General features: G+C 50.9%; 2 protein-coding genes across 3 annotated transcripts in view; one reads left to right on the forward strand and one right to left on the reverse strand.

The window, feature by feature from the left end:
- Positions 1-17,880, forward strand: part of CACNA2D2 (calcium voltage-gated channel auxiliary subunit alpha2delta 2) — a 120,837-nt gene extending 102,957 nt beyond the window's left edge. The window contains exons 22-37 of the mRNA XM_044273012.1: positions 3,117-3,177; positions 5,038-5,135; positions 5,209-5,299; positions 5,781-5,843; positions 5,999-6,102; positions 8,423-8,521; positions 8,635-8,729; positions 8,823-8,873; positions 9,014-9,085; positions 13,917-14,069; positions 14,263-14,315; positions 14,411-14,466; positions 14,780-14,903; positions 14,989-15,098; positions 15,322-15,404; positions 15,543-17,880. Of these exons, the coding sequence (XP_044128947.1) occupies positions 3,117-3,177; positions 5,038-5,135; positions 5,209-5,299; positions 5,781-5,843; positions 5,999-6,102; positions 8,423-8,521; positions 8,635-8,729; positions 8,823-8,873; positions 9,014-9,085; positions 13,917-14,069; positions 14,263-14,315; positions 14,411-14,466; positions 14,780-14,903; positions 14,989-15,098; positions 15,322-15,404; positions 15,543-15,665 (1,436 nt within the window). The 3' untranslated portion in view covers positions 15,666-17,880. The remainder of the gene's footprint in view (positions 1-3,116; positions 3,178-5,037; positions 5,136-5,208; positions 5,300-5,780; positions 5,844-5,998; positions 6,103-8,422; positions 8,522-8,634; positions 8,730-8,822; positions 8,874-9,013; positions 9,086-13,916; positions 14,070-14,262; positions 14,316-14,410; positions 14,467-14,779; positions 14,904-14,988; positions 15,099-15,321; positions 15,405-15,542) is intronic.
- A 2,718-nt stretch (positions 17,881-20,598) lies between these two features.
- Positions 20,599-21,078, reverse strand: part of LOC122922413 (caveolin-3-like) — a 33,216-nt gene continuing 32,736 nt past the window's right edge. Inside the window, exon 2 of one of the 2 annotated variants that reach the window (XM_044273010.1) lies at positions 20,599-21,019. In XM_044273010.1, coding sequence (XP_044128945.1) covers positions 20,681-21,019 — 339 coding nt within the window. In that variant the 3' untranslated portion in view covers positions 20,599-20,680. The remainder of the gene's footprint in view (positions 21,020-21,078) is intronic. The other variant, XM_044273011.1, reaches the window with a different exon arrangement.

Genomic DNA, 21,078 nt, shown 5'->3' on the forward strand with positions numbered 1-21,078 from the left:
ACAGTCCAACCAGTTGCGTGTTTCCAGGCCACCCCACAGCCGCGCACCCCAGTGCATTGTGGGTGGTAGATTTATGGCAGCCTGATATGGAAAAGAACCATCTCCTAGTAAAAAGTCATTCAATATTCTATCGGTCTCCATGTTAAATCCGTGCCTCCAATCTGAAGCTGTAACCTCGGGCCAGCGATGCCCACCTCCATGAGAAGTCTGTGCCTCCCAGACCCCCACAATGCACTGTGCCTCCTGTCCGGGTGGTCGTATGCTTGGACTGACTTGCTGGGTATCTCAGTGTGGCTTTGTAGGTGCCTGAAAACAGTATTTCTGTGCCCCTCAAATCAACTCAACGTAGCAGCCCAGAACGCCATGCATGTCTAATGGGCACTGATAAGATCCAGGGGAACCGGCCACCTGCCAGAGCAGTATCGGTGCGGGCACCCCTGTACCTACACACCCACAGCACACACTGCATGTAGCACACACTGCTGAAACCAGGACCACCACAGTCTAGAGGTAAGTAGTCTCCATTATTATGCAGGAGCAGAAACCCCGATCACAAACTCGTACAGAGTCCGGAGCTACATCCTGTATTATCCTCCAGAGCTGTACTCACTATTCTGCTGGTGCAGTCACTGTGTACATACATTACTTATCCTGAGTTACATCCTGTATTATCCTCCAGAGCTGTACTCACTATTCTGCTGGTGCAGTCACTGTGTACATACATTACTTATCCTGTACTGATCCAGAGTTACATCCTGTATTATACTCCAGAGCTGCACTCACTATTCTGCTGGTGCAGTCACTGTGTACATACATTACTTATCCTGTACTGATCTTGAGTTACATCCTGTATTATACTCCAGAGCTGCACTCGCTATTCTGCTGGTGCAGTTACTGTGTACATACATTACTTATCCTGTACTGATCCTGAGTTACATCCTGTATTATACTCCAGAGCTGCACTCACTATTCTGCTGGTGCAGTCACTGTGTACATACATTACTTATCCTGTACTGATCCTGAGTTACATCCTGTATTATACTCCAGAGCTGCACTCACTATTCTGCTGGTGCAGTCACTGTGTACATACATTACTTATCCTGTACTGATCCTGAGTTACATCCTGTATTATCCTCCAGAGCTGTACTCACTATTCTGCTGGTGCAGTCACTGTGTACAGACATTACTTATCCTGAGTTACATCCTGTATTATACTGCAGAGCTGCACTCACTATTCTGCTGGTGCAGTCACTGTGTACATACATTACATCCTGTAATTCTGCCAGCAGAATAGGGAGTGCAGCTCTGGAGTATAATACAGGATGTAACTCAGGATCAGTACAGGATAAGTAATGTATGTACACAGTGTCTGCACCAGCAGAATAGTGAGTGCAGCTCTGGAGTATAATACAGGATGTAACTCAGGATCAGTACAGGATAAGTAATGTATGTACACAGTGACTGCACCAGCAGAATAGTGAGTGCAGCTCTGGAGTATAATACAGGATGTAACTCAGGATCAGTACAGGATAAGTAATGTATGTACACAGTGACTGCACCAGCAGAATAGTGAGTGCAGCTCTGGAGTATAATACAGGATGTAACTCAGGATCAGTACAGGATAAGTAATGTATGTACACAGTGACTGCACCAGCAGAATAGTGAGTGCAGCTCTGGAGTATAATACAGGATGTAACTCAGGATCAGTACAGGATAAGTAATGTATGTACACAGTAACTGCACCAGCAGAATAGCGAGTGCAGCTCTGGAGTATAATACAGGATGTAACTCAAGATCAGTACAGGATAAGTAATGTATGTACACAGTGACTGCACCAGCAGAATAGTGAGTGCAGCTCTGGAGTATAATACAGGATGTAACTCTGGATCAGTACAGGATAAGTAATGTATGTACACAGTGTCTGCACCAGCAGAATAGTGAGTGCAGCTCTGGAGTATAATACAGGATGTAACTCAGGATCAGTACAGGATAAGTAATGTATGTACACAGTGACTGCACCAGCAGAATAGTGAGTGCAGCTCTGGAGTATAATACAGGATGTAACTCAGGATCAGTACAGGATAAGTAATGTATGTACACAGTGACTGCACCAGCTGAATAGTGAGTGCAGCTCTGGAGTATAATACAGGATGTAACTCGGGATCAGTACAGGATAAGTAATGTATGTACACAGTGACTGCACCAGCAGAATAGTGAGTGCAGCTCTGAAGTATAATACAGATGTGTAGGCTGTTTACAGTGACAGATGCTTCTGGATATCAGACATCTGATGCTATAGGATATTGAGCCGATCTGCAATATTCATTAGGACACCAGATGAATCCCCCAAGTCTCTGGCTTCTCCCCAGTATAACGGAGACCATGTGGACGTGCAGGTCATCTATGTGGCCAGTCTGCACATTTAGCCGCCTCAGATACGAGGAGATTTTTAATCTGTCATTTGCCACCGATCTTTCACACGTGAAGCGGCCCTAGTTCAGCTCAGGCCCCGGTGGACAGTCATTACGCGGAGCCCCCTGTAGATACCTGAGGCAGTCACATGGCAGAACAGGCTCTGTGGTGCTCTCTTGGCCCAGTTTGCAGTTCCACTCAGGCACAGCAGGTGGCGCAGCGGAGTGCACAGGGATGAATGGAGCGGTCGCGGTGTGGCGCACGTTCCTGCAGCTCTCCCATCACATGAGCTTCAGGTTTGTAGTTCTAGGGGCTGAGACCCTTCCTGCTTCAGATACAGAGTCCTACTCCATCCACCATCATCCCAGCTGTAGCACTCTGTGGCTCTCCAACTGTCGCACCACAAGTCCCAGCATGCCTTGCCAGACTCAGTCGGAGAGCCCCAGGTTGCTTGTGTCTATTAAGACGCCTTCAGCTCCTCCATCTTGGTGGTTCTTCCTCCTTCTCTTCACTTCATTGACTTTCATTATGTCACCTGAAGGTTGTGGCCGGATCCCGCTCGTCCCACCCATCCATGCAGAGCAGATCCTGGTGCCCAGCAGGGCGAGGGTTCCCCTACATGCCACCACTATAGGAGCGGCCCCACACAGGGCGTCACCCCTCTCTCCTCTCACTTGCTGGATAATTCTTCTTATCTGTTACAGATTTTGAGTCTCTCATGCCGAATACCTTTGAATCTGAAGGTCGCGTGTTCCTGGCTCCAAGGTAACGTAACCGCAACAGTCAATCTTGTCGGGCCCTCTCCGCATTTTTTACTTGGGGCCCCTTTTCTGTTTCCCCCTTTACTCTCTTGGTCTTTTACTCTAACAGGAACCTGTCACCAGTACAGCTTCCTGAAGGTGGCGGTACTGTCCCTCGAAATGTGATGGCGGCGGTACTGTCCCTCGAAATGTACATGAAAGCGGCGGTACTGTCCCTCGAAATGTACATGAAGGTGGCGGTACTGTCCCTCGAAATGTACATGAAGGTGGCGGTACTGTCCCTTGAAATGTACATGAAGGTGGCGGTACTGTCCCTCGAAATGTACATGAAGGTGGCGGTACTGTCCCTCGAAATGTACATGAAGGTGGCGGTACTGTCCCTCGAAATGTACATGAAGGTGGCGGTACTGTCCCTCGAAATGTACATGAAGGCGGCGGTACTGTCCCTCGAAATGTACATGAAGGCGGCGGTACTGTCCCTCGAAATGTACATGAAGGCGGCGGTACTGTCCCTCGAAATGTACATGAAGGCGGCGGTACTGTCCCTCGAAATGTACATGAAGGCGGCGGTACTGTCCCTCGAAATGTACATGAAGGCGGCGGTACTGTCCCTCGAAATGTACATGAAGGCGGCGGTACTGTCCCTCGAAATGTACATGAAGGCGGCCGTACTGTCCCTCGAAATGTACATGAAGGTGGCGGTACTGTCCCTCGAAATGTACATGAAGGCGGCCGTACTGTCCCTCGAAATGTACATGAAGGCGGCCGTACTGTCCCTCGAAATGTACATGAAGGCGGCGGTACTGTCCCTCGAAATGTACATGAAGGCGGCGGTACTGTCCCTCGAAATGTACATGAAGGCGGCGGTACTGTCCCTCGAAATGTACATGAAGGCGGCGGTACTGTCCCTCGAAATGTACATGAAGGCGGCGGTACTGTCCCTCGAAATGTACATGAAGGCGGCGGTACTGTCCCTCGAAATGTACATGAAAGCGGCGGTACTGTCCCTCGAAATGTACATGAAAGCGGCGGTACTGTCCCTCGAAATGTCCATGAAGGCGGCCGTACCGTCCCTCGAAATTCTAATAGATTTAGAATTCCATTCCCGTCAGGCAGATTCTCAGCCAACCACAGCTGGGATGGATCACATGACCTGCTTCTTTCCCCCTGATTGGCTGCCATAGTGTAGGGATCCATCGCTCCTCCGTTCCCTCTTTCTGGGTTCCTGATCACGCGCCCTATCCTCCGTTTCTTGTTTCTCTGACCTCTCCTCCCCGGTCTCCCGCAGGCAGTACTGCCAGGACTTGGAACAGTCGGAAAACAACACAGAGTTCTTGCTGAATTTCATTTCACTGATGGAGAAAGTACATGAAGGTGGCGGTACTGTCCCTCGAAATGTACATGAAGGTGGCGGTACTGTCCCTCGAAATGTACATGAAGGCGGCGGTACTGTCCCTCGAAATGTGATGGCGGCGGTACTGTCCCTCGAAATGTACATGAAGGCGGCGGTACTGTCCCTCGAAATGTACATGAAGGTGGCGGTACTGTCCCTCGAAATGTACATGAAGGTGGCGGTACTGTCCCTTGAAATGTACATGAAGGTGGCGGTACTGTCCCTCGAAATGTCCATGAAGGCGGCCGTACCGTCCCTCGAAATTCTAATAGATTTAGAATTCCATTCCCGTCGGGCAGATTCTCAGCCAACCACAGCTGGGATGGATCACATGACCTGCTTCTTTCCCCCTGATTGGCTGCCATAGTGTAGGGATCCATCGCTCCTCCGTTCCCTCTTTCTCGGTTCCTGATCACGCGCCCTATCCTCAGTTTCTTGTTTCTCTGACCTCTCCTCCTCGGTCTCCCGCAGGCAGTACTGCCAGGACTTGGAACAGTCGGAAAACAACACCGAGTTCTTGCTGAATTTCATTTCACTGATGGAGAAAGTGACTCCAGACTCCAAGCAGTGTGAGTATTGTGGTGGACACCTGGATGATGGTGGTGGTAGTGCGGGGGCTGACATTGTAGTCCTCTTCTACAGGTGACAGCTTCCTCCTGCACAACCTGATCCTGGATACGGGCATCACGCGAGATCTGGCGGACCGTGTCTGGAGGGACAAGGACCTTCTGACGTAAGGGGCAGATTTACTATTAAAAATCCGCAATGCCTGTCTGAGCTTTTTGCGCCTTGTCCCACAAGGGGCGTGGCTTCACAGGAAAGGGGTGTGGTCCGCCTCTGTGCGCCGAAAAGACACTAACATTTTGGCAGGGTAAAACTACGTATAGAATCTAGACCTGGCGCACCGACGGAATTCTAGTGTAAATCTGGCGCAGGTTTTACGATGCTCCAAATTTCTAAAGCTCCACGGACCAGAATAGTAAATGTGCGGCACGATTGGTAAATCCGCCCCACTGCGCAATCGCTGGGGCTTCACAACACAGTGCGGGGCACCAGATATGTGACCCACTACTCATGGCGTCCACATGAGCTCGACAACCAACCAGGACCATAGACGGCACAGGGCGTCTCATTAGAGACTGCTGCAGAGACGTCCTCGGTGACGGTCATGACGTGGCTGCCTTTGCCATAACTCTATGTCCTCCTCCTCGCAGGTACGGGCTCCTCGCCGTCTTCGCTTCTACGGATGGCGGCATCACCAGAGTCTTCCCCAACAAGTGAGTGGCTCTACGGAGAGCGACTGGAAATGTCACATTGTAAAAACTGTCTCGTATGGTCAGATTATCTACCCCATGGGGTCACAGTGATTATACATTCTCTGCTGTCTCTCGTGTCTTCCTTGCTCTCTCTTATGTCATCTGTGTGTCTCCAGGGCTGCGGATGACTGGATGGAGGACATGGAGCCTCATAATGCCACGTTTTATAGAAGAAGCCTTGACAACAAGGGCTATATATTCCGAGCACCTTATAGAGAACGTAAGTTATGAGAGAAGAGGCGTACGCGAAAGGAGGAGAGGAGGAGTGCGCGGAGGATTGAGGAGGAGTGTGCCAAAGGAGGAGAGGAGGAGGGGTGCGCGGAGGATTGAGGAGGCGTGCACGGAGGATTGAGGAGGCGTGCACGGAGGATTGAGGAGTGGTGCGCGGAGGATTGAGGAGGAGTGTGCCAAAGGAGGAGAGGAGGAGGGGTGCGCGGAGGATTGAGGAGGAGTGTGCCAAAGGAGGAGAGGAGGAGTGGTGCGCGGAGGATTGAGGAGGAGTGTGCCAAAGGAGGAGAGGAGGAGGGGTGCGCGGAGGATTGAGGAGGAGTGTGCCAAAGGAGGAGAGGAGGAGGGGTGCGCGGAGGATTGAGGGGTGCGCAGAGGAGGAGTGCGCGGAGGATTGAGTGTGCCAAAGGAGGAGAGGAGGAGTGCGCGGAGGATTGAGGAGGAGTGTGCCAAAGGAGGAGAGGAGGAGGGGTGCGCGGAGGATTGAGGAGGAGTGTGCCAAAGGAGGAGAGGAGGAGTGTGCCAAAGGAGGAGAGGAGGAGGGGTGCGCGGAGGAATGAGGAGGAGTGTGCCAAAGGAGGAGAGGAGGAGGGGTGCGCGGAGGATTGAGGAGGAGTGTGCCAAAGGAGGAGAGGAGGAGGGGTGCGCGGAGGATTGAGGGGTGCGCAGAGGAGGAGTGCGCGGAGGATTGAGTGTGCCAAAGGAGGAGAGGAGGATGTGCGCGGAGGATTGAGGAGGAGTGTGCCAAAGGAGGAGAGGAGGAGGGTGTGCGCGGAGGATTGAGGAGGAGTGTGCCAAAGGAGGAGAGGAGGAGGGGTGCGCGGAGGATTGAGGAGGAGTGTGCCAAAGGAGGAGAGGAGGAGGGGTGCTCGGAGGATTGAGGAGGAGTGTGCCAAAGGAGGAGAGGAGGAGGGGTGCGCGGAGGATTGAGGAGGAGTGTGCCAAAGGAGGAGAGAAGGAGGGGTGCGCGGAGGATTGAGGAGGAGTGTGCCAAAGGAGGAGAGGAGGAGGGGTGCGCGGAGGATTGAGGAGGAGTGTGCCAAAGGAGGAGGGGTGCGCGGAGGAGTGTGCCAAAGGAGGAGGGGTGCGCGGAGGATTGAGGAGGGGTGCGCGGAGGATTGAGGAGGGGTGCGCGGAGGATTGAGGAGGGGTGCGCGGAGGATTGAGGAGGGTGCGCGGAGGATTGAGGAGGGGTGCGCGGAGGATTGAGGAGGGGTGCGCGGAGGATTGAGGAGGAGTGCGCCAAAGAAGGAGAGGAGGAGGCGTGCACGGAGGATTGAGGAGGCGTGCACGGAGGATTGAGGAGGCGTGCACGGAGGATTGAGGAGTGGTGCGCGGAGGATTGAGGAGGAGTGTGCCAAAGGAGGAGAGGAGGAGGGGTGCGCGGAGGATTGAGGAGGAGTGTGCCAAAGGAGGAGAGGAGGAGGGGTGCGCGGAGGATTGAGGAGGAGTGTGCCAAAGGAGGAGAGGAGGAGGGGTGCGCGGAGGATTGAGGAGGAGTGTGCCAAAGGAGGAGAGGAGGAGGGGTGCGCGGAGGATTGAGGAGGAGTGTGCCAAAGGAGGAGAGGAGGAGGGGTGCGCGGAGGATTGAGGAGGAGTGTGCCAAAGGAGGAGAGGAGGAGGGGTGCGCGGAGGATTGAGGAGGGGTGCGCGGAGGATTGAGGAGGGTGTGCGCGGAGGATTGAGGAGGGGTGCGCGGAGGATTGAGGAGGTGTGCGCGGAGGATTGAGGAGGTGTGCGCGGAGGATTGAGGAGGGGTGCGCGGAGGATTGAGGAGGAGTGCGCCAAAGAAGGAGAGGAGGAGTGTGCCAAAGGAGGAGAGGAGGAGGGGTGCGCGGAGGATTGAGGAGGAGTGTGCCAAAGGAGGAGAGGAGGAGGGGTGCGCGGAGGATTGAGGAGGAGTGTGCCAAAGGAGGAGAGGAGGAGGGGTGCGCGGAGGATTGAGGAGGAGGGGTGCGCGGAGGATGGAGGAGGGGTGCGCGTGGGGGGGATTTAGGAGAGGAGGGGTGCGTGGGGGGATTGAGGAGGAGTGCGCGGAGGAGGGGGAGAGGAGGAGGGGTGCGCGGAGGATTGAGGAGGAGGAGGGGTGCGTGGGGGGATTGGGTGGAGGAGAGGTGTGTGTGTGTGTGTGTGTGCGTGTGAGGGTCTTGGCATGGAAGAGTCTAGTTGAGGGATGGATGGAGCGATGGAGAGACATGGAAGATGGTGAAGGGCAGGAACGTGGCAGATGAGGACTCTGAGGAACGCAGGAGCTGAGGACGGGACAGAGGGTCTGAGGAGCACCTGACGTAACCCCCACCTTCTCTCCTCAGCTGGTTACCGACCATCAGATATGGAGAATAACACGGTGGGGATTCTGGTGAGCACGACGGTGGACCTGGAGATTGACGGCAGGAAGCTGAAACCTGCAGGTGAGTTGCATGGCTGGGACTGCGGGGGGCGCTAGAAGTCACCTGTCACGCTATACATTTGGACATATATTACGTCTTGGTGGTTTGTCCTTTTTGCCATTTTTTTCCCATAGTTGTCGGGGTAAAGTTGGATCTTGAGGCTTGGGTGGAAAAGTTTAAAATTCTAGCCAGTAACCATTCAGAGGCAAATCCTCATGGACCACGCAAGGTGAGCCCCCCATAACCCTAGATCCCCTCCGGCCACACGTGGTCCTCATGGACCTGTAGATGTACTGACTGCAGCATCTTCTCTCGTCCCCAGCAATGCAGTCCTTCCAGCAGCTGCGAGATGGACTGTGACATCAACAGTGAGGTAAGTGGCCTCGTCCTGCGATCTGTCCACCACCGTGACATTGTACCAAACCCTCCCCTCCCGGCCCATCAGTAACCCAGCACCCCGGTCATTTATCAGAGCAGAGCTGTAGACATCGTGTCATTGTGTCTCCTCTGTAGGATTTACTCTGCGTTCTCATCGATGATGGCGGATTCCTTGTCATGTCCAACCAGCAAGACCACTGGTCCCAGGTAACGGGAATTCCGACTGCCACATCTCAGCTAAGACTGAAGGGGGATTTTAGCTCTGAAGCTGCCAAATAGTGAGTGCAGCTCTAGAGTGTAATACAGGATGTAACTCAGGATCAGTACAGGATAAGTAATGTATGTACACAGTGACTGCACCAGCAGAATAGTGAGTGCAGCTCTGGAGTATAATACAGGATGTAACTCAGGATCAGTACAGGATAAGTAATGTATGTACACAGTGACTGCACCAGCAGAATAGTGAGTGCAGCTCTGGAGTATAATACAGGATGTAACTCAGGATCAGTACAGGATAAGTAATGTATGTACACAGTGACTGCACCTGCAGAATAGTGAGTGCAGCTCTGGAGTATAATACAGGATGTAACTCAGGGTCAGTACAGGATAAGTAATGTATGTACACAGTGACTGCACCAGCAGAATAGTGAGTGCAGCTCTGGAGTATAATACAGGATGTAACTCAGGATCAGTGCAGGATAAGTAATGTATGTACACAGTGACTGCACCAGCAGAATAGTGAGTGCAGCTCTGGAGTATAATACAGGATGTAACTCAGGATCAGTACAGGATAAGTAATGTATGTACACAGTGACTGCACCAGCAGAATAGTGAGTGCAGCTCTGGAGTATAATACAGGATGTAACTCAGGATCAGTACAGGATAAGTAATGTATGTACACAGTGACTGCACCTGCAGAATAGTGAGTGCAGCTCTGGAGTATAATACAGGATGTAACTCAGGGTCAGTACAGGATAAGTAATGTATGTACACAGTGACTGCACCAGCAGAATAGTGAGTGCAGCTCCGGAGTATAATACAGGATGTAACTCAGGATGAGTGCAGGATAAGTAATGTATGTACACAGTGACTGCACCAGCAGAATAGTGAGTGCAGCTCTGGAGTATAATACAGGATGTAACTCAGGATCAGTACAGGATAAGTAATGTATGTACACAGTGACTGCACCAGCAGAATAGTGAGTGCAGCTCTGGGGTATAATACAGGATGTAACTCAGGATCAGTACAGGATAAGTAATGTATGTATACAGTGACTGCACCAGCAGAATAGTGAGTGCTGCTCTGGGGTATAATACAGGATGTAACTCAGGGTCAGTACAGGATAAGTAATGTATGTACACAGTGACTGCACCAGCAGAATAGTGAGTGCAGCTCTGGAGTATAATACAGGATGTAACTCAGGATCAGTACAGGATAAGTAATGTATGTACACAGTGACTGCACCTGCAGAATAGTGAGTGCAGCTCTGGAGTATAATACAGGATGTAACTCAGGGTCAGTACAGGATAAGTAATGTATGTACACAGTGACTGCACCAGCAGAATAGTGAGTGCAGCTCCGGAGTATAATTATCACGATCGGCGTAACTGTCACATACGTAACACGGAGGGAGGAAAAGAGGGAGGCCCTGCCCTAGTGAGAGGGAAGGTGGTGACCCCTGACTCACCTTGCGTCTGGCACCTGGCTGCCCTGTCGTCCCTAGACGGGTTCCTCACCCGTACGCCGATCACGTGCCTAAAACCCTGGCTTTCCCTAGGATGAGCCCTAGATAGTGAACAGGGCGGTGGGAACACTAGTCCGCACCACTAGCTCTAGAGGAAAACACCAAGGGGAGGACAGACAATACAAACTAAACATATAATCCCAGGTGGGCAACAACAGGAGACAACAAAAGCCCAACAGGGATCCGGAGGGTAGCACTCTGGAACAACAACCAGATTCTCAGCTCCAGTGGGTCAGCATAGATGTCCAGGCAGGAAGCTCTATAACTGGCAACAAGAGAAGTGTGAGAGGAGAATATAAGGAGGTTGGGAGTGGCAGACAAGAAACAGCTGAGGAGGAGAAGCTACGGATCCCTGAGTGAGACAAAAAGGATAGCAAGGCAAACACAGAAAACAAACACTAAGAAACACCGTGATCTTTAGACATAGAGCGCGCAGCCACCCGCTGCGACTTCCTGACCCCGGGTATAACGGAGTCAGACGTGGCTCTTGACACCCTCGTGACAATAATACAGGATGTAACTCAGGATCAGTACAGGATAAGTATTGTATGTACACAGTGACTGCACCAGCAGAATAGTGAGTGCAGCTCTGGAGTATAATGCAGGATGTAACTCAGGATCAGTACAGGATAAGTAATGTATGTACACAGTGACTGCACCAGCAGAATAGTGAGTGCAGCTCTGGAGTATAATGCAGGATGTAACTCAGGATCAGTACAGGATAAGTAATGTATGTACACAGTGACTGCACCAGCAGAATAGTGAGTGCAGCTCTGGAGTATAATACAGGATGTAACTCAGGGTCAGTACAGGATAAGTAATGTATGTACACAGTGACTGCACCAGCAGAATAGTGAGTGCAGCTCTGGAGGATAACACAGGATGTAACTCAGGATCAGTACAGGATAAGTAATGTATGTACACAGTGACTGCACCAGCAGAATAGTGAGTGCAGCTCTGGGGTATAATACAGGATGTAACTCAGGATCAGTACAGGATAAGTAATGTATGTACACAGTGACTGCACCAGCAGAATAGTGAGTGCAGCTCTGGAGTATAATACAGGATGTAACTCAGGGTCAGTACAGGAGAAGTAATGTATGTACACAGTGACTGCACCAGCAGAATAGTGAGTGCAGCTCTGGAGGATAACACAGGATGTAACTCAGGATCAGTACAGGATAAGTAATGTATGTACACAGTGACTGCACCAGCAGAATAGTGAGTGCAGCTCTGGGGTATAATACAGGATGTAACTCAGGATCAGTGCCTGTAGATTATATGTGTACAGTCATGTGAAAAAATTAGGACACCCTTTGAAAGCATGTGGTTTTTTGTAACATTTTTAATAAAAGGTTATTTCATCTCCGTTTCAACAATACAGAGAGATTAAAGTAATCCAACTAAACAAAGAAAACTGAAGAAAAGTCTTTTCAAGATCTTCTGTAAATGTCATTCTACAAAAATGCCTATTCTAACTGAGGAAAAAGATAGGACACCCTCACATGTATTCCCTCTTAAATTGGCTCAGATCTCACACAGGTATATCACACCAGGTGCACATAATTAGTAGATCGTTACTCTGCATGTTGAATGAGGCTTGCCCTATTTAAACCTCAGACATTTAGTTTGGTGTGCTCCTGACTGTTGAAGTGAGAGTGAGCACCATGGTGAGAGCAAAAGAGCTGTCAGAGGACTTCAGAAAAAAGATTGTAGCAGCCTATGAGTCTGGGAAGGGATTTAAAAAGATCTCAAAAGATTTTGAAATCAGCCATTCCACTGTCCGGAAGATAGTCTACAAGTGGAGGGCTTTCAAAACAACTGCCAACATGCCCAGGACTGGTCGCCCCAGCAAGTTCACCCCAAGAGCAGACCGCAAGATGCTAAAAGAGGTCTCCAAAAACCCTAAAGTGTCATCTCGAGAACTACAGCAGGCTCTGGCTACTGTTGATGTAGAAGTACATGCCTCTACAATCAGAAAGAGACTGTACAAGTTTAACTTGCATGGGAGGTGTGCAAGGAGGAAACCTTTGCTTTCCAAGAGAAACATCGAGGCCAGACTGACATTTGCCAGAGATAAAGTTGACAAAGACCAGGACTTCTGGAATAATGTTCTTTGGACAGATGAGTCCAAAATTGAATTATTTGGACACAACAGCAGAGGACATGTTTGGCGTAAACCAAACACAGCATTCCAAGAAAAGAACCTCATACCAACTGTGAAGCATGGAGGTGGAAGTGTCATGGTTTGGGGCTGCTTTGCTGCAGCAGGACCTGGTCAGCTCACCATCATAGAATCCACGATGAATTCTACTGTGTATCAGAAGGTGCTTGAAGAACATGTGAGACCATCAGTTAGAAAATTAAAGCTGAAGCGGAACTGGACCATGCAACATGACAATGACCCAAAACATACTAGTAAATCAACCAAAGATTGGCTGAAAAAGAAGAAATGGAGAGTCCTGGAATGGCCAAGTCAAAGTCCAGATTTGAATCCCATTGAGATGCTGTGGGGTGACTTGAAAAGGGCTGTACGTGCAAGAAACCCCTCAAACATCTCACAGCTGAAAAAGTTCTGCATTGAGGAGTGGGGTAAAATTTCCTCAGACCGATGTCGAAGACTGGTAGATGGCTACAAGAACCGTCTCACTGCAGTTATTTCAGCCAAAGGAGGTAACACTCGCTATTAGGGGCAAGGGTGTCCTATCTTTTTCCTCAGTTAGAATAGGCATTTTTGTAGAATGACATTTACAGAAGATCTTGAAAAGACTTTTCTTCAGTTTTCTTTGTTTAGTTGGATTACTGTAATCTCTCTGTATTGTTGAAACGGAGATGAAATAACCTTTTATTAAAAATGTTACAAAAAACCACATGCTTTCAAAGGGTGTCCTAATTTTTTCACATGACTGTATATCGGGTGATCAGATCGTCTCTGTGTTTGTTGCTGGTAATTTCAGTCAGACATAAAACAGACTAAGTACATAACTGCAGGTTGCGTTGTACGCAGATCCTGATTGGCGCGGTTTTTGTCGCCAGGGCTGATACATAAACATGCTCCTCACTCCGGAGGTTAATTGCCGTTTCACGGAGAATTTGTCTGTAATTCAGAAATCAGGTCTCAGTGACGGCGCTGAGCGGGTTATGGCGGGTGTATCCGGGTTATTGCTCCCAGTTATCGGCCAGTACAGGTTATGGGGAGTTCTGTTCTAGGACGGGTGAATTTAACCCATTGCTCTCTGATTGGTTGCTATGGGTAACGAGGCCACTTTTCCTTTCCCCCAATGTGTGTTTTAGGTCGGGAAGTTCTTCAGCGAGGTGGACCCCAACCTCATGTCTGCTCTGTATAACAGCTCCTTCTTCACCAGGAAGGAGTCCTACGATTACCAGTCACTGTGCGCCCCCAAAACCGAGAGCAACAAGGGGGCCGCCCCCAGAGGCATCTTTGTGGTAAGTGTCCCTAGCAGGGGCCCGAGATCTGCACAACCCCAGGGAGGTGACTCTCCTCCAGTCACCTCCAGAGCTGCATTCAGGGCTCTGCTTGGTTCATCGTAGCTCCTTCTGGGCGAGTCTGTGACTGCAGCTCTGGATGTGACTAGAGAGTTAATGCAGCAGCTGCTGACCTTGAGCTCCTCTTCCCCAGCCGACAATCGCGGACATGCTGAACCTGGCCTGGTTGTCGTCTGCTGCAGCCTGGTGAGTGTGTTAGTCCTGGAGGCTCCGCCTTCCTTGTCCCCGCTTCAGTCAGGTCACGCCCCTCGACGCCATCTTATATTGGACTCTCTCCGCAGGTCGCTCTTGCAGCATCTGTTCTTCAGCCTCATGTACACCAGCTGGATGCACGCGGGTAAGAGCCAAATACGTCTCCTAGTCGGCGACCACATCCTGCCGCAGGCGGGAGCGAAGTACGGGGCGGTATTGCACGCCCCCATTGGTTGCCGCCTGGAAACCGTCAGTAAGCCGCAGTGGGTTTGATCTGGTGAGAGATTTCCATCCAACCCTCCGATTACCACAGATTCCTAACGCTACTTACTGACGGTGAAGCTGGTGTTACACAGGCGCTGGCGTGTTGCCATGGTGAGGTAGGGTGGCTGCCATGTCTGGTATCTGCGGCACTGACTAGGCTCCGCCCACTCCCCCCGTTTCTTCCGTCTCCACAGAGGACATCATGGCCGAGAACCTGGAGCCGCGAGAAGCCAGCTGCATCATGAAGCAGACCCAGTATTACTTCAGCAACCTCAACGCCACCTACTCCGCCGTCATTGATTGCGGACCCTGCTCGCGGTTAGTCCGGTGCGGGGGCGGGGGATGGCCGCAGAGGTAAGAAGGCTAAATTAACCCCTGTATCGCTGTCTCTTTGCTCTGACAGATATTTCCACGCCCAGAGACTCTCAAACACAAACCTCCTGTTCGTGGTCGCCGAGACGATGATCTGCAGCCAGTGCGACTCCATGAAGCTGGACCAGGCCGAGACGCGCTGTATCCTTCAGCCGGGAAGATATGGGGGGGGGGGTGTCAGGGCGACCCGACGCGATGAGAAACTGTGCGAACCTACCCTAATGGTTTGTTACAGTGTGTCAGTGCAGACAATCCTCTGTTGCTGCACCTCTATTCACTGACAGCAAGCAGAGATCCTGGAAACACAAAGGTATTGAAGCACAGAGTCTAGCAGAAGGTTCAGCTCCTTAACTCCTGGTCACAGCTGAGGGTCCGGAGCAGTGTGAACTGGTGCAGATGCCCCGATATCGTAAAGGTCCCCACGTCTGCTTTGACTACAACCCTATGGTACTGGTCTGTTCTATACCTCACCGATGTAGCAGAGCTGAGTGTGTCCAGTCGTTAACTCACTCGGCTCTGCTGCATCTGTCCATCAGTCCCGCATCACTTTGTCCTCCCCTCACTCCCGCCTCTTGTGTCTCGCAGGAGGACACCTCGGACTGTGGACGGGGCTCCATGTTCCGACCGTCTTGGCTCCTGTTGGCGTCTCTTCAGCTGCTGCTCCTGCTCGGCGGCTGCTCCTCGTCCTCCGTGGGTCGGGGCCTCTAGAGGGGCCCCGCTTCCTCCCTCCGTCCTGAGGCCACTTCTTCTGTAGTGATGTGGTTACCATGACAAACAGGCAAACGCCGCTCTTCCGCGTTGCACTGAATTACCACGACAACCACCACTTGATTTGGATGATTTTATGGCGACAACAAGGAGACCTTTAAGTGTCATCAGGAGTTACCATGGCAACCAGGAACCTAGACAGCACTTACCTGCGAGCGGGAGGAGCCATGGCAGCTCCCAGAACTTCCTGTTTCCTGTTCGTCCGTCTGTCTCCATGGTTCCTGTCCGTTCACCCGATTTTCTGTCTTATAAGTTGCGGGGGTCACGGGGTCAGCGCTCTTTGACCTCCTTGTCCATGTCTATAGCTACTGTAAGGAGCAAGAGCTCTTAGTGATGATGTCATATCTTCCCGGGTGATGTCATAGCTACCCTTAGTGAAAATATTATAGCTACCCATAGTGATGATGTCATATATACTCAGGGTGATGATGTCAGAGCTGTTCTTGGTGATGATGTCATATACCTATGATGATGTCATTTCTACCAAGGTGACAGTCGTATCTACCCATGGTGATGATGTCACAGCTCATTGTGATGTCATATCCACTAATGATGCTGTCAGTTATAAATGGTGATGTCATATCCTTTTCGGGTGGCCTCACGGTGATGATGTCACAGCGATCCTTGGTCATCTTTTCATGGCTTTCCATATCATCGTCACATACAAAGGAGTCAGAGTTCTTCTCATACGGGAGGGGGGGGGGGGGGGTCGGGGGTTTAGGACAAATGACTTATAAGCAAAGAAAATGGACAGTGACCGTTGTCAGACTCCAGGCAGCGCTGCCCCTTTAAGTATCGCAGATCATTTTGGACAGTGTCTGCCGCTCCTTCCTGCAGGAGTGCAGCTCCGGGGGTCTTGTGCTTCTGCAGTTCTGCCCCTTATTAAGTGCCAAAGCTGCGTTTTCCTCCTTTCACCCTCTGGTCCTGGGGCTGTCAAGCTCGGCCCCCGCGGTCAGGCGAATTTCCCCGATGTATGATTTTGCACCAAAGAATCCGGTCTGTGACACCGCTGCTGCTTCCCCTACACGTGAGCGTGAAGGCAACGCCCTCATAGGTTACTGTCTCTTTAAGAGAGCCCCGCCTCCAGCCGATCCGTGTGTTCCTCATGTAATCCGTTTTTTTCACTCTGTGAGTGTGTAGACCTGAAATACTCAGTGCCAGCTGTGATAATCCCAAGACAGAGCACAAGCATCTCACAAGCACAGGGGACCTGCGACCCCCAAAAACCGCACAGAAACCGTCGCAGTGTGTCAGCGAGGCACGGCCAATCATAGCACAACCTGGGGGAGGGGTCTCAACTGTGCTCCGCCCTTCAGACCAGATGATGACCGAGAGCAGGGACCGAGAATGAGGCGCCAAACCTCCAATTACTACGCTTTCCCCCCGAAATTGGAGCATCAGCCGCAACCTGGGAAAGCTGGGTACAGTCAGCAGTCGTCCCTAGCACCCCGCTTTCCCAGGCTCCTGTATGGCGCGTCACCTTGTTCTGCCCCATATAAATGGGGGATCAGGCAGATTGTCCCTTCAGGCTTCCAGGAAAGCTGAGTGTCGCCATCCGTGGGCTTTGTATGGGAGATCACCCAGCTTTCCCTGGAACAGATGATGAATCCAGGCCCTCTATACACTGGGGGGACTTTGCTCCTTTTGTAGCCATTTGTTGCCTTTTTGGCCTCATCCTCGTCTACGTCTCATTCATGCCGCCATCTTGCTTGTCGTCCGCCTCCAGTGATTAGACCTCCCTGCGGTTCTGGACACAGCCGAATGATGGGGGGGGGAGCCCCCGCTCTGCCAAGGGGGTCGGGAGTCATGAAGTGAACCCCTAGTGGTCATGTGTTTGCTTGTAGCTTTGCTGTGTGTGGCTGTTGTTTTGGGGGTGTCTGATGTGTGTGCGCCAGGCGTCCGTCCGCTCGCATCCTCCACTATAAATAGGTATAAATATCTATAAATACTATATATATGGTGCGCGGCGCCGGTCATCGACTCCTCCTCATGCGTCCGTGGCTTTTTTCCGGTGACTGGAGCAGATTATTTATTTGTACAGAGAAGTCCCACAAGTGACGAGCGTTTGTACGAGTCGTGCGTGATTCTGTAAAATATTTTCAAATGGTTTATTACAAAGAATCGGTTAATAAATAATGTGCATATTTTCACTTCATCGCCGCCTCTCGTCTCATTCCTGCGCTGCGACAGAAACGTCCCTATGACAACAACACCTGGCCCGCAGCGCGGCCAATCAGAGCTCACCTTTCACTTTCTTACCTGTGCTGGATTCTGATTGGCTGCTATAGAGTCCCCCCAAAATCCAAGGACAGGAAGTGTTAACATAGGGACACAGAGAGACCTCAAGTGTTGTCATGAGGACAAAGACTATGTCCTCGCAGGTGATGGGGGTTATTGTCCTGGGGCATCATGGTCTATAATCATCATCTGGGAGATGTTGGACCGATCCCTCATGAAGCCATGGCGTTATTCATTTATTTTCATTGAGGTCCTCCAAGATAGCATCTCTTAGAAAACCTTCAGTTTACAGACGACAGATGTTACACTTACCGGCCTATAGTTTCCGGGCTCTGTTTTTGGACCCTTTTTGAATATTGGCACCACACTTGCTATGCTCCAATCCTGTGGAACACTCCCTGTCAGTATAGAGTCCTTAAATATCAGAAATGAAGGTCTGGCTATGACATTACCTAATTCTCTTAGGATACGGGGGTGTATGCCATCTGGTCCCGGTGATTTGTCCATTTTTTATCTTAAGATGCGGCTGTACTTCTTCCTGGGTCAGACAGGACACTTTTAATGGGGAATTTACTTTTACATTTCATCTGACAGTTTATTTTCCTCAGTGAATACAGTGGAGAAAAAAAATATTTAACAGCTTTGCTTTCTCCTCGTCGCTCTCTGCGACTCCCCCCTCATCACTCTGTAGAGGCCGACACCTTCAGATTTATACTTTAACATTTATATAATTGTAGAACATTTTAAGGTTAGTTTTTCTCTCTTTGGCAATTAATCTCTCGGTCTCTAGTTTGGCCGCTTTTATTTGTCTTTTACATGTTCTATTTGTTTTCCTTATAGTTTTCAGTGCTTCCTCGCTCCCCTCCTGTTTTATTCCCATACAGTTTGTACCTCTCACAATTAGAGTTTAGGATACTTTTAAAAATCTCCCATTTTGTGGCTGTATTTTTATTTTTGAGGACTTTGTCCCAGATAGTTAGGCCTATGGCCTCTTAGTTGGTTATATTTAGCTTTTTGGAAGTTTGGTATTTTTGTGCCTCCCTGAAGAAACACTGTTTTGAATGACAATTGGAAGGTGGCCGTAGGAACCAGGAGTCCATATAGCCTGATGTGTGTAATCTGAATGGATGCCCCGAAAAACCCACCTTCGGGCCCCCAGCAATAGCTGTTCTATGTATTAGGAGGTTCTGCAGCTGCTGAGGTTTATACTAGGAGGTTCTGCAGCAGCTGAGGGGGTGTGTATTAGGAGGTTCTGCAGCAGCTGAGGGGGTGTGTATTAGGAGGTTCTGCAGCAGCTGAGGGGGTGTGTACTAGGAGGTTCTGCAGCAGCTGAGGGGGTGTGTACTAGGAGGTTCTGCAGCTGCTGAGGTTTGTACTAGGAGGTTCTGCAGCAGTTGAGGGGTGTGTATTAGGAGGTTCTGCAGCAGCTGAGGGGGGGTGTATTAGGAGGATCTGCAGCAGCTGAGGGGGTGTGTACTAGGAGGTTCTGCAGCAGCTGAGGGGGTGTGTACTAGGAGGTTCTGCAGCTGCTGAGGTTTGTACTAGGAGGTTCTGCAGCAGTTGAGGGGTGTGTATTAGGAGGTTCTGCAGCAGCTGAGGGGGGGTGTATTAGGAGGTTCTGCAGCAGCTGCGGTCTTCTGTGTATTAGGAGGTTCTGCAGCAGCTGCGGTCTTCTGTGTATTAGGAGGTTCTGCAGCAGCTGCGGCCTTCTGTGTATTAGGAGGTTCTGCAGCAGCTGCGGCCTTCTGTGTATTAGGAGGTTCTGCAGCAGCTGCGGTCTTCTGTGTATTAGGAGGTTCTGCAGCAGCTGCGGTCTTCTGTGTATTAGGAGGTTCTGCAGCAGCTGCGGTCTTCTGTGTATTAGGAGGTTCTGCAGCAGCTGCGGTCTTCTGTGTATTAGGAGGTTCTGCAGCAGCTCTTCATTAAGTCACAGTTTACACAAAAAAATAGAATTCACGTTTTACCCCAGGCTCGCTAAATAGTTGGGAAAGTGGGTGTGGTTTATTGAGAGGGGTGTGGCCTAAAACTTCCAGCTTTATTAATACTGAAGCTATAAAATAAAGCAGACCTGCGTGCGCTCCCATCTGGCGCGTTTATTACGGCGTTTCTTGCTGCAGTCAGAGGATCCGAGAGCGCATCACTGCCAGACAATGTAAGCCAGGCCCGATGGGAGTTGTGGTAGATTTATAATTTACACCAACTTCTATGTTTCTCGTAAATTATACAAAGTGGGCAGAGCAGCGACCTTGGCTGAATATTTGGCCCTTCACAAGAACAGGAGCCGCGTTCCCCCGTTTGAATGGAGTAGCAGACACGCATGCCCGCCGCTGCATTCAGCTCTGTGGGGCTGCCAGGGACCCGTGGGCGCTTGTACTCTGCAGCACCCCACAGACTGGCGCGGCAGCGAGCACGCGTGTCCCCGGTGATCGGCAGGGGCCCCAGCAGTGAAGCCTTCGTCGCTCCTGTGGATAAAGAATACATTGTTGTACAGCCCCTTTAAGTGAAGCAGCTCTGGAGCACAAACTGCTGCTCTGTGTTGGATGATACTTGGCACAAATTTGGACATTGACGATGGAGTCTGATATGAAAACTTCTTTATTAATGTACAAGACGTATACAGAAGCTGCCGCTCGGACCTCGCTGTGATCGGGGGATGGTAGATGAGCCGGCTCGGAGGTCTGACGGCAGCTGCCAGGTGACTGGGGTAGGCACAGGGGCTATCCATTCTTGTTCTGCACCCGGATGAGGCTGAAGCACAGGGCGCAGGCCTCGTAACACGGGTCACACATGCAGTGGACGCAGGAGCTCCAGAACAGCTTCAGGCAGGAGAAGTTCATGTTCCACATCTTTATACAGGGCCCGATGCACCAGATGTGGCAGCACTGGACGCAGGCGAACTCCAGGGCCCAGCAGAAGGCCAGGGGGCAGCCGCACAGCACCGACAGCACAAAGTAGCAGCAGTTCTTCACCCCACCAAAGGTCTTGTAGGACATCGACCAGACCCCGGGCATGCTGTGAGACCCATCAGGCTCCCCAAAAGCGTCTTCAAAGAGAACCTGGAGGGAAAAACAGGAAATCTATAAGAGAAAGGTTCACAGGATGCTCCGCTCATTTA

The sequence above is a fragment of the Bufo gargarizans genome, unplaced genomic scaffold (assembly GCF_014858855.1).
Source record: "Bufo gargarizans isolate SCDJY-AF-19 unplaced genomic scaffold, ASM1485885v1 fragScaff_scaffold_335_pilon, whole genome shotgun sequence".
Lineage (NCBI taxonomy): Eukaryota > Metazoa > Chordata > Amphibia > Anura > Bufonidae > Bufo > Bufo gargarizans.